Source organism: Anguilla rostrata, chromosome 7 (assembly GCF_018555375.3).
Source record: "Anguilla rostrata isolate EN2019 chromosome 7, ASM1855537v3, whole genome shotgun sequence".
In the NCBI taxonomy this organism is placed as follows: Eukaryota; Metazoa; Chordata; class Actinopteri; order Anguilliformes; family Anguillidae; genus Anguilla; species Anguilla rostrata.
In genome coordinates this window covers 51513511-51528201 of record NC_057939.1, presented here as the reverse complement: position 1 = coordinate 51528201, position 14691 = coordinate 51513511, and the positions used below count along the sequence as shown (strand labels likewise).

The 14691-nt window shown below is 43.6% G+C and overlaps 2 protein-coding genes across 2 annotated transcripts in view; both read left to right on the top strand.

The window, feature by feature from the left end:
• Positions 1 to 11416, top strand: part of LOC135259974 (G protein-coupled receptor kinase 4-like) — a 53520-nt gene extending 42104 nt beyond the window's left edge. The window contains exons 9-16 of the mRNA XM_064344980.1: positions 1104 to 1294; positions 2053 to 2090; positions 2429 to 2518; positions 3548 to 3756; positions 5342 to 5479; positions 5624 to 5761; positions 6036 to 6167; positions 7181 to 11416. Coding sequence (XP_064201050.1) covers positions 1104 to 1294; positions 2053 to 2090; positions 2429 to 2518; positions 3548 to 3756; positions 5342 to 5479; positions 5624 to 5761; positions 6036 to 6167; positions 7181 to 7234 — 990 coding nt within the window. The 3' untranslated portion in view covers positions 7235 to 11416. The remainder of the gene's footprint in view (positions 1 to 1103; positions 1295 to 2052; positions 2091 to 2428; positions 2519 to 3547; positions 3757 to 5341; positions 5480 to 5623; positions 5762 to 6035; positions 6168 to 7180) is intronic.
• Positions 11417 to 12221: 805 nt separating this feature from the next.
• Positions 12222 to 14691, top strand: part of LOC135258650 (huntingtin-like) — a 41455-nt gene continuing 38985 nt past the window's right edge. Inside the window, exon 1 of the mRNA XM_064342093.1 lies at positions 12222 to 12616. Within this exon, the coding sequence (XP_064198163.1) occupies positions 12519 to 12616 (98 nt within the window). The 5' untranslated portion in view covers positions 12222 to 12518. The remainder of the gene's footprint in view (positions 12617 to 14691) is intronic.

Below are 14691 nucleotides of genomic sequence, written 5' to 3'. Positions count from 1 at the left end.
GCAGGGGTGATTGTGAGGAGTTAACTCCGCGCGCCTAACAGCCTCTAAACGGAGCCGGCTCTCCTCACAAGGACGCGTGCGCGTCATGCGTAAGAGACAGCCTTGGGCGCTGTCGGGACGGACTGACCCCCGTCCCGCATCCTGCGGCGGGACCAGGGGTCGGAACACGGCGTGTGTACCTCGCCGACCGCCCCCCCCCCCCCCCAACACCTGTGTCAGAGAGAGAGCCGGTGGCACGGATCCGTCTGGTTATTTGCGGTCGGAGTAGAAAGATAAACAGTGACGTCCAGGAATTCTTGGCCTGTTCTGGGTAGCCTTTTTTCCCGCCAATGTTAACAGTCGGCCCTCTGTCTGTACTTACTGGCCCGTGAAGGTAGCACTTGTTACGGTAAAAGCTGCCGTAGTTGACGGTCTGTTAACTTGGCGCTTCCCAAAAACAATTTTTTTTTAATTAAAATTCCCAGCTGACATTTTCCAGGATGTTCCCTGGAAGACTTGGCTCAAAATGTGTCCCTGGCCTGTTCCTATTCCCATGAGCCTAAAATCTCCAGGTCATAGGCCCTCAAGGAGAAAACGCTGCAGGCATATATTTCACTATGTATTGAAGACCCCAGCTATTTAGATTCTTTTAGAAGATCCTAAAATGCAGGGGCCCTGGCAGCTTTGGAGAAGGTGCAATCAATTCTTTGAAACATGGAAAGGGCTTAAATAAGGTTAAATATCGTCTATTGATTTATTTTGAGTGAAATGTTTCTGATCTGGTTAGGACTTTGTTTTTCTCCCCACACACTTGATGTGTGTGTCACATTTATTCCAATTACTGACGGTCCCTTCATTGACAGTTTTTATATATATTTTTTGAAACTCTGCACCACAGTAACCATGTGCGAATTCTCTCCAGTATCAACATACTATCTGTGTGCTAGTTGTACCACAGCTCACACAGACAGTAATTGTGTGCTAGTTGTCCCTAATGTCCCTCCAATAATTGATTCGTCCCTCATCAGATGTCGGTAACCCACCTTTTCTGCAGGTTGCATTTCTCTTCTCAACATGTAGGGGGCGCCACCTCAATTCTCTGCCTTTTCCCATCTCTCCCACAGGTTTGTTTAGCCTACGCCTATGAAACCAAGGATGCCCTTTGTCTAGTTTTAACGATAATGAACGGCGGGGATTTGAAGTTCCACATTTACAACATGGGAAACTCGGGCTTCGACGAGCAGCGAGCCATTTTCTACGCGGCTGAGATCTGCTGTGGGCTGGAGGACCTTCACCGGGAGAGGATCGTGTACAGGTATGCCGCGAACTTCTGTCTGTCCACCAGAGGGCGCTCTACCGTGGCTCCTCACTGTCGCTGCCCGTCCATGACGTGAGTGAATTCCAAGGCTGCAGTTCAATCCATTAAATCTACTGCCCTCTCAAATTTACTCTCGCATGCTGGCTAATTGGTCGTGTCACATGCTCCTGAGTAAAGTCTGCAGGTGAAGTTTTCGCGGCCGGAAGGTTTCGCGGACTGGACTGCAGCCCACATTCTGTGGGGCAGCCATTTTGTCTGTGTTGCTCCAGCACGTTGAGTTGTCGCTCAATGGAAAAATGAAGGGTTAAATGGGATCCATGTCCTTGCGGTCACAACAGGAGATATAGATCCTTCTCCCCCAGCACCACTCGTCCTATGACTTGTCATAATTTTGGTCAAAGAATAAAATATATATATGTACTGTATATATACCACACCACAATGTCTCATGATTGATTTTCTCACATCCACTCCTTCGCCCACATGCCAACCCCGAGGCTTGAAGTATAGGCTCTTCTTCTATGGTTCACAATGTAACTTTTCTTGTTCAGCTGATTTTTTCGTGCTTACATCACATAGTGAGCTGCAGACACCGCAAGGCCTCCCTCAGGCATCAGAACCTGCATGAAGCAGTTTGTTGTCATTTTATGTTCTCTGAGAACGCTCTGTTGATTGTCCTACTCACTTTAACTCCCAAAGTCGGACTGAAAGTAAAATGGCATGCATTCAATTATTATTATTATTTTTTCCACCAGGGACCTGAAACCTGAAAATATCCTTTTGGACGACCGTGGTAAGTCACACTGAATATCACTGATTATACATTACATTGAATAGCATTAAAAACACCAATAAGCTTTATAATACGTGCAGATTTATACCTGGATCGCATTATGTTGCGTTTCTGAGTCTTCCTCAGATTCCGCAGATTTAATTTGCTTACAGCTTTGAAGGCCTTTTTGAGCTCAAAGTAAATTCTTTGCCATTCAAAAGGAGGTGTGATTAAGCCTGTGGATTTGCCCGACTGTTAATGTCCCTGACACTGTCGTAGCAGCCCCTGGACCCCCCCCTGTCCACAGCCCTGTGACCCCCCCCTCTTGTCTCCTTTTCTCCCCCCTGCTCTCTCTCCAGGGCACATCCGAATCTCTGACCTGGGGCTGGCGGTCCAGATCCCGGAGGGGGAGACGATACGAGGGAGGGTGGGCACGGTTGGGTACATGGGTGAGTCCCACATTGGCATTCAGGCACATGACAACACTAGGTGACAGCCAACTGCAGGTCTTTTTTCCAGGAAACATATGATCTGGGGGCAGGGCCACCGTGTGTTTTATGTAGAGTGATGGGAGTTTGGCCTCTCTCCAAGGGGAGCCTCGGGTTCCTCTACAGCTTCGGACCTGGAAATGGCTTCATTGTTCCAGGCCGTAATTAGAGCGGTCGCCAACAGAGGCCTCATCCAGGCCCTGCTGCTTTTTTTTTCTGCTCTTCTATATCTGCGTTCAACGGCATGGCGCGGAAAGGGGGAGGTTCCAGCCGCGTTGCGTACAAACCGCTGCCGCCTCGCTGACACTGGTGTTCCTCAATCGCACGTCCTGCTAGCATCCATCACGCGCAGTCTTAAGAGAACATTCAGTGGATGGGTTTATTTACTTTAGGTTTATTTTACCTCTGTTTAGTCCGACGGGTTACGGGGAACTCTGTTCTCCTTCACGGTGCTGACGCGGGGAATGCGAAGGACCGCGTGGCCGTCATTGAGGGGGGAGGACTAGAGAGGCTGAAGGCAGAGAGTTAGCATCGCGCGAAATTGAGCGAGATGACCCCATGGTTTTGAATTGAGCGAGACCCCTGGTGTTAACGCTACTACTCCATTCTACGCCACAATAAAATGCTGTGGGATCTTCCATGACTGCAGTGAGTCAGTACCTCAGGTTTAAACGTCTCATCCGAAGGTTGGCAGCTTCTGAAGCACAACGGGGCTGGTCACTATGCTGTGCCACTGGATATCTGCTTTTCCCGGAGGGACAGCGCCTCCTGCTGGCCATGCAGCACTTCTTCCAGCTGCAGCTTAGCTTTCCCAGGAAGTGTGCCTTCGGGCCATGAGCTTGTCCCAGCACAGTAGAGGGTGTGTTCGTGCATCTTAAATAAGAACCCTTGTGCCCGCGGGACGCCTCGCGCCCCTCTTCTTCACCGTAATTCCCGCCTTGTGACCCGTTTCTCTCCCGCCCCTCTCTCTCCCCCCTTCTTCCCCAAAAGCTCCCGAGGTGATCCAGAACGAGAGCTACACCTTCAGCCTGGACTGGTGGGGTCTGGGCTGCCTGATCTTCGAGATGATCCAGGGCCAGTCCCCCTTCCGCAGGCGCAAGGAGCGCGTGAAGCGGGAGGAGGTGGACCGCCGCGTGCGCGAGGACCAGGAGGAGTACTCCGACAAGTTCTCGGAGGAGGCCAAGGACATCTGCCGAATGGTGAGCCCCGCGTTCACCGACCATCTCGTAGAGCGCCCGTCGAGCACGAGGCGTCCCTGACGCTCCATGGGCGCTCGCTGAAAGCTAAAAAAGAGAACAGAGGCCCGTCTCGACCGCACGTCAGTCCTGTCCAAGTTTAGGGCTAAGAATAGCCTCCTGTGCGTGGCACTTTCTGCGGAAGCGATTCTCTTTATAGCACTACTGCATTGTGGCGCTTTGTTGTCACTGGAGGAGTATATAACCCTCAGCCTTTCCCATGTCCCGCTTTAAACAGAAGTTTGAAGTGGTCCAGATGGATAAGTCCGTTGGGATGTTTTTTTTTGTTTTTGTCTAACCACCGTGTCATCAACCCACGCGTCCCCGTGTCCCCTCTGTGACACCCTCTGCACTCTTCATTGGCTACTGTACCCTTCTGGAACCGCATAGTCAGTGCAATAGACCAGGAGTGTGAAGAAGGGATGATGGAGCAGATGAAGGGGTGATGAGCAGAGGAAGTGCAGAATGAAGGGGTGATGGAGAGATGAAGTGCAGAATGAAGGGGTGATGGAGCAGATGAAGGGTGTATTGAAAGGGTGATGAAGAGATGAAGGAAAGAATGAATCAGAAGAATGCTGCTTGTGGGGCAGGATGGAATAGTTTGACCTCTGGTGTACAAGAGCCAAAGACTCTCATGGGATTTGCTAAAACGTTGAGGTCACTGGCCTTATCTTGAGATAGATATCGGACATTTCTTATTATAGATTTATGTTGGAAGGGGAAAATTAAATTTGACTCGAAGGGCAGTTTAAATGCAACCAAAATAAGTGGCCTCAACTCAGGCCATTTCCTTGACCTAAAAACAAAACTTTGTGTAAATTGTTGTCAAAAAGAGCGGGAAAATTGCACATCTCCTTAAAATATGTATCTGTTCTTTTTTAAAGGCATACTATGCAGGATTTTCACCTTGAATGTATTATAAAACCTTTGTACTTTTGTTGCCATGGGGGTTGGCTGGTAGGCCGCAGCCTGGAGGTCTTCTAGGCTACGTCCCCAATCTGCTGAAGGGGGAAGGCAGCCTCCCATCGAGCTACGCGGCGGGAGAGTATTTGCCGCAATAGATGCACAAAGTTGTGTAAAGATACAAAAAATATTCTTTTGATTGTAAACACAGGAGTGAAGCAAGGAAAAAAATCGTATGCCTTTAGAAAATGTAATAGAGAAGAGGTGTGAACAAGTGGACCAATTGAATTATATTTTAGAGTGTATTATTTTTATGCATGCTCTGTGTTACAATGTTTTTTTAACAAACAAAATGGCACACTCCATACCTAGTGCATTGTTTATGCTCCTTTTCATATTGGTCTGTTTTCCTTTTTTGGCTGTTTTGCTGTTCTCTGCGTACCAAAAAAAAAGTCACGACTTCCAACGTAACACCAGGCAAATGAACTTTGATTAGATTAGACTGGTGTTTCTTTGATGGTGCTGGTGAACTAGATGGAAATAGAAAATCAAAGTGAAGTGCCTGCGGTGTAAATATCAATCCTGGGCACTGGTCCGAGAGCCTGTTGCCTGGAGCTGATGGTCACGTGACCCCATGTCTCGGCAGCTATTGGCCAAAGACCCGAAGTTGAGGCTGGGGTGTCAGGGTCGAGGCGCGGCCGAGGTGAAGCAGCACCGTATCTTTAAGAACATCAACTTCAAGAGGCTGGAAGCCAACATGCTGGACCCGCCCTTCATCCCCGATGTGAGTGCTGCTCATGGCGTCCTCTGTCAGTTCCTGCACATGACGTGTGCTGCGCAGTCTGTGTGTGTGTGTGTGTGTGTGTGTGTGTGTGTGTGTGTGTGTGTGCGTGCATTTTTGATTGATGGATTGCCTCTCACCCCTCAGCCACGGGCAGTCTATTGCAAAGACGTCCTGGACATTGAACAGTTCTCTACTGTCAAAGGAGTCAATCTGGATCCCACGGATGATGACTTCTACCACAAATTTGTCACAGGAAGTGTCTCCATCCCCTGGCAAAATGAGGTACTGCACCATCAAAAAACATTTCAAGATAGGGCGTTTAAATTGTTCCATATACAAGTAAAGACAAATTACTCAATACACATACTTAATATAATAATAATAATAATAATCATCAATACATTTATTATTTCTCATGGGGAAATTGGTATTTATGTCACACAATTTGAATAACTCAATTTCACAAACACTTATCGCTTTGATATGAACACCTAATCTAACGCTAATAGCTAAGACGCTAATAGCATGCGAATGATCGGGCTCCTCTCCCGGGCAGATGATCGAGATGGAGTGCTTCAAAGAGATCAACGTGTATGAGACGGACGGCGCCTTGTGTTCGGACCTGGATGTAAATAGACCCAACCCCCCGCCAAAGAGAGGGTTCTTCTACAGGCTCTTTCGGAGAGAGGTGAGTGCAGATGGCGAACGCAGGCGGTAGCGACGATGTTTTGTTTACACTAGCGCGGCGGCGGCGGCGGCGGTGGCGGCGGAAGCCGGGCCCTGTTCCTGGAGATCTGGAGGCCTTGTAGGTCAGGGGGGTGACTAACCCTGGCCCTGGATAGCCCCTGGGTCTGCTCGTTTTTGTTTTTACTCGACACTTGTTTGATCAGTTAAAGCAGGTGATTACACGGTTAAGTCACCTCACCTGGTTTCTTTGGTGTGAGTGGTTGTCGTATTTAAGGTGAAAACAAAAACCGGCAGGCCCTGCGGCTCCCCAGGACCAGGGTCAGCCACTCCTGCTATAGGTTTTCATTTCAACCTTTGGCACACCTGAGTCTACTAATTAGCAGCTCAACAATCACTCTAGCTGGTGAATGAGGTGTGCTTTGTTAGGGTTGGAGTGAAAACCTACCAGGATGGTAGATCTCCAGGAACAGGGTTGGTTACCACTGCACTTGAACCTCCGAGGTATAATGGGAGTTGTCCAGAACTATAAAATGTTCATAACTTTGAAAATTGAAGTCAAATCACCCAGTCTATCTAACTTTGAGGTGCATACTTCTGAGGTTCTGTTATATTATACAAAATGTTAATTGGGAGTTTATACAGTATACTGTGTGTGCATCTGTACGCATGACATGATGTATGTAAATAATATATAATAATGTATATTATATATGTGAATAATAACTGGAAAAGAATATGTGTTTGTGTGTGTGTGTGTGTGTGTGTGATGTGTTAAAATTAATGAATATCAAAGGATTTGAAGTGGAAGGATATAACCTCATGATGTTGATGGGAACAGAAGTCAGTGGGGCATCTGGAGTAAAATAAATTTATAAAATTTTAAGAGGTACAGAGTGACACAACAGTTTAAAAACATTTTTCTTTTTTCCCCAGAAGGGTCAAGTAGTGTGCTGGTCAGTGTTGTGAGAGCTGCACCTCTCTGTGAGGGTGGTAACCCTGTCTCCCCATTTTTAGGTCTGTTTTAAGAGTGGCTATAGTGACGAGGAAGAGGGGCCCTCCCGAATTTAAACCACTCTGTCCGCCAAACATCGCAATTCCTAACAAAATGAATGTTTCACTGTATTTATGAATTGTATTAAAAGTGTATTATAATTAAAGAAAAAAATGTATGAGTTTAAATATTTTGTACATTTTTACTTGAATTATGTCTAGATGTATATTTTCACTAAAGGTTGTATTGTACAAAAAGCCATATAAAGTACCACTTGAATGCATACATATTTTTTCTCCTTCAGAATGAGTGTAAAAAAATGTGTATTTAAGGATTTTTTAAAGAAGCACAGTATGGTAACTGTAATCTTATTTTTTAAATGTAGCGTAGGGCATCATGTCTTTGTCTTGTTTCATATTTTTTTGCAGACATAGCATTAGTACATCATACATACAGCTGCAAGACCTGCTAACAAACTTTTCTGACAACCTTAAAGAGTTCTATTTAAGGCACCCCCAATAGTCTTAAGAGTCAGAGAAGAGCAGGATGATTTGACTGTCGATTCCCCTGGCCAGGTCTGAATTGTCTTTCACTGCTGAGTGTTTTCTTAGCAGGTGAAAACCCTATTTTTGTTTTGGCATGAAACAACGACATCACAATGTCACCCACTTCCTATATAAGCACACTGTTTTGAACCCTTGAAACATGAATAAACGTGTATATGTTTGACCCCTGGTCATTACTGGAGAGAGACAGAATTATAAGAAACTCGCTGATGTTTCAGAGGGAAGACCTTTATCCAACAACCATTGGAAAGTTTAGTTTTATTGTTATTAACAAGGTCATTAAATTGTCTGTTACATTTTCTTTTAGTGGAGTTGATTTCATGTGCTTGCGGACACGTCCGACTTTGTCACGCATTGTCATGTGAACTGTTTAAATGATGGCTTTTGTGTTGAAAGGAGGAGTGTTTATTTGCTCAATTTCCACCAGAAATATAATCTCTTTAAAAAACCCAGGACATGTGTAACGCTCAGTTAGGTAGACAAAAGGGCATTCTCTCACCAAGCTAAAAACATGAGCTTCCTCTGTCACATTTTTTAAGTTCATTAATAGTATTTACTATTTTCCATTAGTGTGTGTGCTATAGGTCTTTAGATGAAAATGTCTCTTGCAAGAAAATTTTAAACCAAGTGTTGGAAGCAAATGCTCTGACAGGTTAATATATAAATAACATTCCAGTCTGTTGTGTGAAGTTTAGAGGTAAGATTTGGGATATACTGGTGCCTAGATTTCCCTTCATACATTTCAGTGAGTGACTTGCCTTAATATAATGGAACAGAACCTTATTCATACACATTTATCCTGTACAATATTCACAGTTGACAAGGGCCAGAGAGTAGATATGACAACAAAAATGATACAACTGGCTGCACTTTTCCCCCCGTTGGAACAGTTAAAATGATTTCAGAGACATCAACACAGACATATTTTGAAACTACGTGTAATTCTGAATGGGGTTTTGGAATTTCAGTGGTTTCACGTCACCGTACATTACGTAGTACATGTGAACCCATTTTGCCGCTTAGCATGTTTCCTGCGCGGGGCCATTTTGTTTGTTGTAACAATGGGAGGAGCCACTGGGCCACATTCCCATTGGATGTCACGCAGAAGTGGCTTTACGCTGATGTTCATGAGCTTGATGCTTTATTTCTGAATGCAGATCTGATGCTAACCCCCAACAGAAGTTCATATTCCCTGTTGGTTGTAGTGTAATTTCTATATTTTCTCCTCTGTAATTTGTATCTACTATATTAAGACTGGGGGGAATTATATTGTGAAAACCCCACATTGGATATGTTAAAAAGTCACAGTTTTTTATTTCTGCAGTGAGTCTGAGTTGTAGAAGAAACTTGAGGTCACCTGAACTAAAGTAATAGACTCCTGAAAATATGCATCTTCCAACATTGTGATATTAAAACTTAATTTAATATCAAAATGTTTGTTTTTCTGTCCATGCTATTCATGTTGAAGATTAATTTTCATTTTCTGTCTCTTCCTCCCTTGTTCTGCATTCTCTTAAGTGGACACTGTATCCTGTCAGTCTGTTTTAATGGATAAATAATGCTCCGTAGAGAAGTGTGGCACTGTACTGTGCAGTGTCTGTTCAATTGAACTATTTCCATTTGTGGTAAATTGACAGAAAGACCTATTCTGATACTTTGTCAAGAGGCCATTTGAATGCCTTGTCATATTTGTAAATCCCTTGTTGACTGTAACTTTACTATAACAAAACTTCAAATAACAGAAACCACAGTGTTGTGTAACTTGCACTTTGTTATACCAGGGTAAACTATGTTGACAGGAAAACTGATTTTCACAGTGTGGCTGAGAGTGAATTGATGAAAGCAGATACTGCTAATATTATTTTATATTTTGGAGTGCTACCAAGTTGACATTAATTTTCATTTTTTTTATTTTATTTTATGGAAAATATTGACCCATAGAATGCACATGAAATACTATTGCTTAAATCTGTTGATGTAAGCTTTCTTTCCTTTTTTAGAACTGTGAATAGCATGATGCATTATATGTGCCATGTTAGTATGCCTTTAGCAAATAACGGTATTTGATATTCGCCGGGTTCAAGAAGCACCTACAGTACATTGGCAGATGAGAATTTGTCTCTGAAAAGAAGAGACGCATTAGTCTTTCCCCCCACTGGTCCCATGCAGAAGCAACCCCCTATCACCCCTGGGAATGAAGAACATTGGATAGCTTGCAATCAGGCTCACAAAAAAAATTAACAGCACTTCTAGCAGTAAAGGTTACCTCTTCATTCTTTGTCACTAAGGCATTAAGGACTTTAGTGACAAATGAAGGTTCTATGAAACAAAATGGACTCCCATGCTTTGGAATTGTATTGCATGGCCCTGCTTTGCCTTAAGGCCCTTGTCTTACTTCCTTTTTAACCAGTGATTGTTATGAATATGTTGGTCCGGAATTAACGAGTGTGGAAGGTGGGGTGGGGTCAGGGGTCGTCTAATGATTGGGTGTTGTGTACATCTGTGAAACTTGTCCTCACATAAAGATAAAGATCGATTCCCTTGTAAGAGTGCAAATTTGCCAAAGTAAATGGCGTTCGTGAAAGTTCTGGCTTGCGGTGCTCTGCTCTGCTCTCAAAGCTTCGCTGAAGAGATCGCTTTTCGTGCTGAGAGAGGCTGGGCAGAGACAGTCATCTTTCTGCGGTAAACATCATTACGTAACATGAGAACCACAGTTGAAGCTCGCTGTTAGGGCTTGCTTAGATTTCTGTACATTGTGTGGTGTTGTGAACACTGTTGCCTTTTCTTTTTTTGCTGAGAACTTAAGTGTTTTCTATTCAGGGGTGCCCAAGTCCTGCCTTTCTCACTATTGTTTGTTTCTTCTCTCCATCTCAGATGCATTTGTGTGAAATCTGTTATTACAAATATTTGGATTTGTCATTTGATACATTCGCTTTTCCAGTGTAGTTTTTAAATTTTTATTATTTTATTTAAAAGCTGTTTAAAGCTTTTTTTTTGTCAGGCAGGATGAGAACACCCCTTTTCAGTTAGGGCTACGCTTTCCCGCCTATTTTCTGCAGCTAAACACAACTTATTGAACTGATGTGGGTTCCTCCTGGTGGCTGTAAGAGCTGAGATGGGTTTCTTGCACTATGGTGATTGCAAGTGGAATAGGAGGCGTTGCAGGACTCATTGGTCATAATGTGAAATGAAGCATTCAAAAGGGAAACAGCTGTGGCTAATGAAGGCTGTTCCTATGTGACTTACAGTAGAAAGACTTTACCTGAGTCCCAGTGACCAGACCTCTACTGATTTATTTGTTTTTAAATATTGGTTTGAATTGGAGAAAGAAAAGATTAGTGGGCGAATGGAACCAACCACATTCAGTGTTCGTATTTAGCTGGCAAGGAAATACCTTTATCAGTTTGAATGTTTGCACAAAGTGCATTTTAATGCCTGTTTTAAAAATGTTTTCCTAATCAAGCATGTGTTGGTAGTAACTTTCAGGTTTCTTGTTTGTAAATTATATTCTGGTGCCAACAGATCAGAAATATTGGATGCCGCCTTTATTAATGCAAGGTGACCAATTTTGTAGTTGTACAGTCATGTCTTTCGACCACTGCAGTCAATGTAATTCTTGTACAAGTTCTATCACTGGGTGTTGTACCATATGACATTTGTAATTATGAAATAAAACACTGCCGTTTGTATAAATGTACTGTCTCATGCTATATTCTTTTCTTTTTTTTATTAAGGATTTAAAACATTTGATGTTCTTAACCTGAATACATGCATAAAACATTAAAAACTGCTGTCAGTCTTCAACATGCAGGATCAAATATGCACATCCGTGTTTGCTTCACAAAAATAAATAATTAAACAATAATATTAAAATCAATTTTATTTTGTATTGGGCTATTCACGCAATTATTCTTGTAAGAAATTTTACGGAAGTGCGTGCACCTGTTTCAGTATATGATGCTGTTGGCCTTCACATCGTATTACGTCACAAAAATGTTAAATAAGTATGCTTGACTGCCAGTTATTCATTGGAAAACATGCAAAGGCATAAAGGCTTGTACCTTATAATACATTTCACAACGTGTTACGCCGCAGATATATGAAGTCAATGGTATTCAAAATGGATGTCTGTAAACACGATATCAAATTGTGTTAAATTAGCAGAGCAGTGGCTAAATTAATTAAGCTTTCTCCGATAAGCATTTTTGACAATCTGTAGTTTTAACATGCACTGCAATTCTCTCTCTGCTGTAGTCCGTTTAATAATAGAAGAGGACATCATTTCCATGTTTTCATTGGCAATAATTTCTGCAATCGTGTATCCCACATTCCAAGATCATATGATTTCCCCGCTTGCAGGCGCTTCATGTACTGTGGGAGTAAATAAACAACTCCCGCCTCCTTTCTTACGGCAAAAGACGCCGCTGCGCGTTTCATTGCTCAGCGCGGCGGTCAATCAAACCAAAATCGATGCTGATTGGCTTCCAGCAGTGCGTCTTTCTCCACGCTTTTTGGGCTTTCACTTCCTTGCTCGGAGGAGGGAGGTAGTGTGCATTAAAGATGGCTTACAGTTTTGGATATCGCATCACCAACTACGTCCCATTCATCTGAAGGAAATATTGGACAGAAGTTTAGAGAATTCCAGGTGTCAGGAAGAGGGCTGCGAGGTTAAAGCCGTCGCCGCGACGCACCGCGGCCGCCCGCTTCCTAGACAGCTGGCTGGCTAACGTTAGCTAGCTGTGTTCGATTTCCCTGCTGCTTGTTGCTATTATTTGTAAATATTATTCCCGTTAAAATGGCCACCATGGAGAAACTGATGAAGGCCTTCGAGTCGCTCAAGTCTTTCCAGCAACAACAGGGACTACCGCTGGCAGAGGAGCTTGTACAGAAACAGTAAGTATCGTGAATCAAGGTGAGGAACCGGGAAGGTAATGGAGGCGGATTTAGCTTAGCTGCAGATCGCTGTCAGTTGACAGGACGTTCCCAGGGCTGACTTGTCCCCAATTCTTCCTATGTTAGCTGTGTGGACCTGCTGTGGCGCACCACTCCGTTTGTGACGTTACCGAGTTAGCTAGCTCGACATTACTCATTGATGGTTTATCGTATTATCAAATTACAACAGATAGCACGGTATCTGGAGTGAAACAAGGCGACTAGGCATAGTCTGCATTTGCTAACATGAGCAAGTTAAAGAAAGTGTATTTGTACGCATGGTGATCCAGCTAACTAACGTTAGCGTAGTTAGCTAGTTAGCTATTTGATGCTGTAGCTAGGTGCATATCTCAGTGGCAGAAAGTTGATCAGATGTTATATGTTGCTTTGGCGTTTCAAGACCAGCTTTCCATCTAGCTGGTTGGCCGGCCAAAAACAAGATGATATGGAATTTACTATCAAGCTTGCAAGCATGCAATATTATGTTGATATGTCGCCCATTTACTTGCTAGCTTGCTGATAAGTGCCTGTCAAGGACGACACTTGTTGGACTGTGTGTGACGTTGGGTTGTCTGAACCTGTTGCCTGCGGGCTGCAGGTGCAATGAATGTAACGTTAGCTATGCACTTTTTCGCCCATTGCGGTGTTCCCTAACTCTTGCTATTTGGTTCGGGTCCCGACTGCTGACGCTGCCGGTTTTTCCCCAAATAGCCCTCTCTTAGTTTTATGTCTTATCAAACTCGATATTTTGCTAGATGTTAAGATATCATGCATTTTAAATAATGAATACTTAAGTTGCTGTGCCATTTTAGGTAGTGCAAATTAAAGGGATATTTTTGTACTTTGAAAAGGTAGCTAGTTGTATTGCATTGTCAATTATATTTGTGTTTTCTAGTATTTAAATGCAGTAAATTACGAGATAACTCGGTTAAGCCTCACCTGACTAAACAAATTTGTCCAGGACTGGGAGTAGCACACTGAATAAATAATCAGTCAAATGTAATCAACATGTTGAATTAATAATCTGAGTGAGAAGTTTGTATGGCCACAGATGAACAAATAAACCAGCTTCAGACATGTCTTTGTATTGTATCTGTATTTCTTAGACTCAAAGACTTGTTTATCCAATTTTCAATTTTGTCAGACACTGAACAGACTGGAATGCAAAAGTCAGTGTGATTTTTACACTTTGAATATTGGTACGCATTAAACCGGAAAATGTCTCTCCCTGATCCCTTCAATTATGAACAAACATTTCCCGTGAGGTAAAGCTCATGGTGGGGGAGAGGGGCTTCATGAAGATTGAAGTCAGGCCATTTTGGCCCACGTTCTACTCATAAACTTATTAGACAGCTGATTGGTACCTAACTGGAAACGTCTTCCGGAATTTTGCCTGTCGTAAAAATAGCAGGTAAGTGAATGGAAGTAGAAGCTGCTGGACAGGTGGCACGATTCCCCATGAAGAGAAGCTGGCTTTGCTTGCAGGAATAGGGACCCCCTGGTGCTTTCAGAAGTCCCATGTTCTGATTCACAAGGAGCTGTTAGGCCCCCTCCCCCTCGCACCTTGCTGCTAAAACCTGCCATACAGTTAAGGAAAGCACAGCAAAGCACACAAAACATTTCAGAGAATTGACTGCATGCCCCCATTTCCTTCGCCTCTGCATCTCTTTTAACTCAGCTTTTCATTCTCATAATCAGCACCTTTGGTCACATTTTGAGCTTCTTGTAGAAGATTGCACTTACAGTAGTCTTATAGTGGTTTTCCTCTGCAGCCCCTTACTGTTCCAAGACTGGATTCTGAGTGCTGCTGCCTCTGCCCCCTTTCTCTCAGTTCCTTGGAGAGAAAACACGGACACAGGCACATTTTTGACCGATTTCATTCCTTCTTTACGGAGATGCGAGTCAGATGGGCCTGCAGCCGCAGCTGTAAGATGGACCACCAGGGGAGAGGAGTCTGTTTTGTCGGTCTAATCCTCTTCTGATGTTAACTTTAGCTTTATGAGCTTGGCTTTTCTCCCCTCTATATGGTTGAAGAA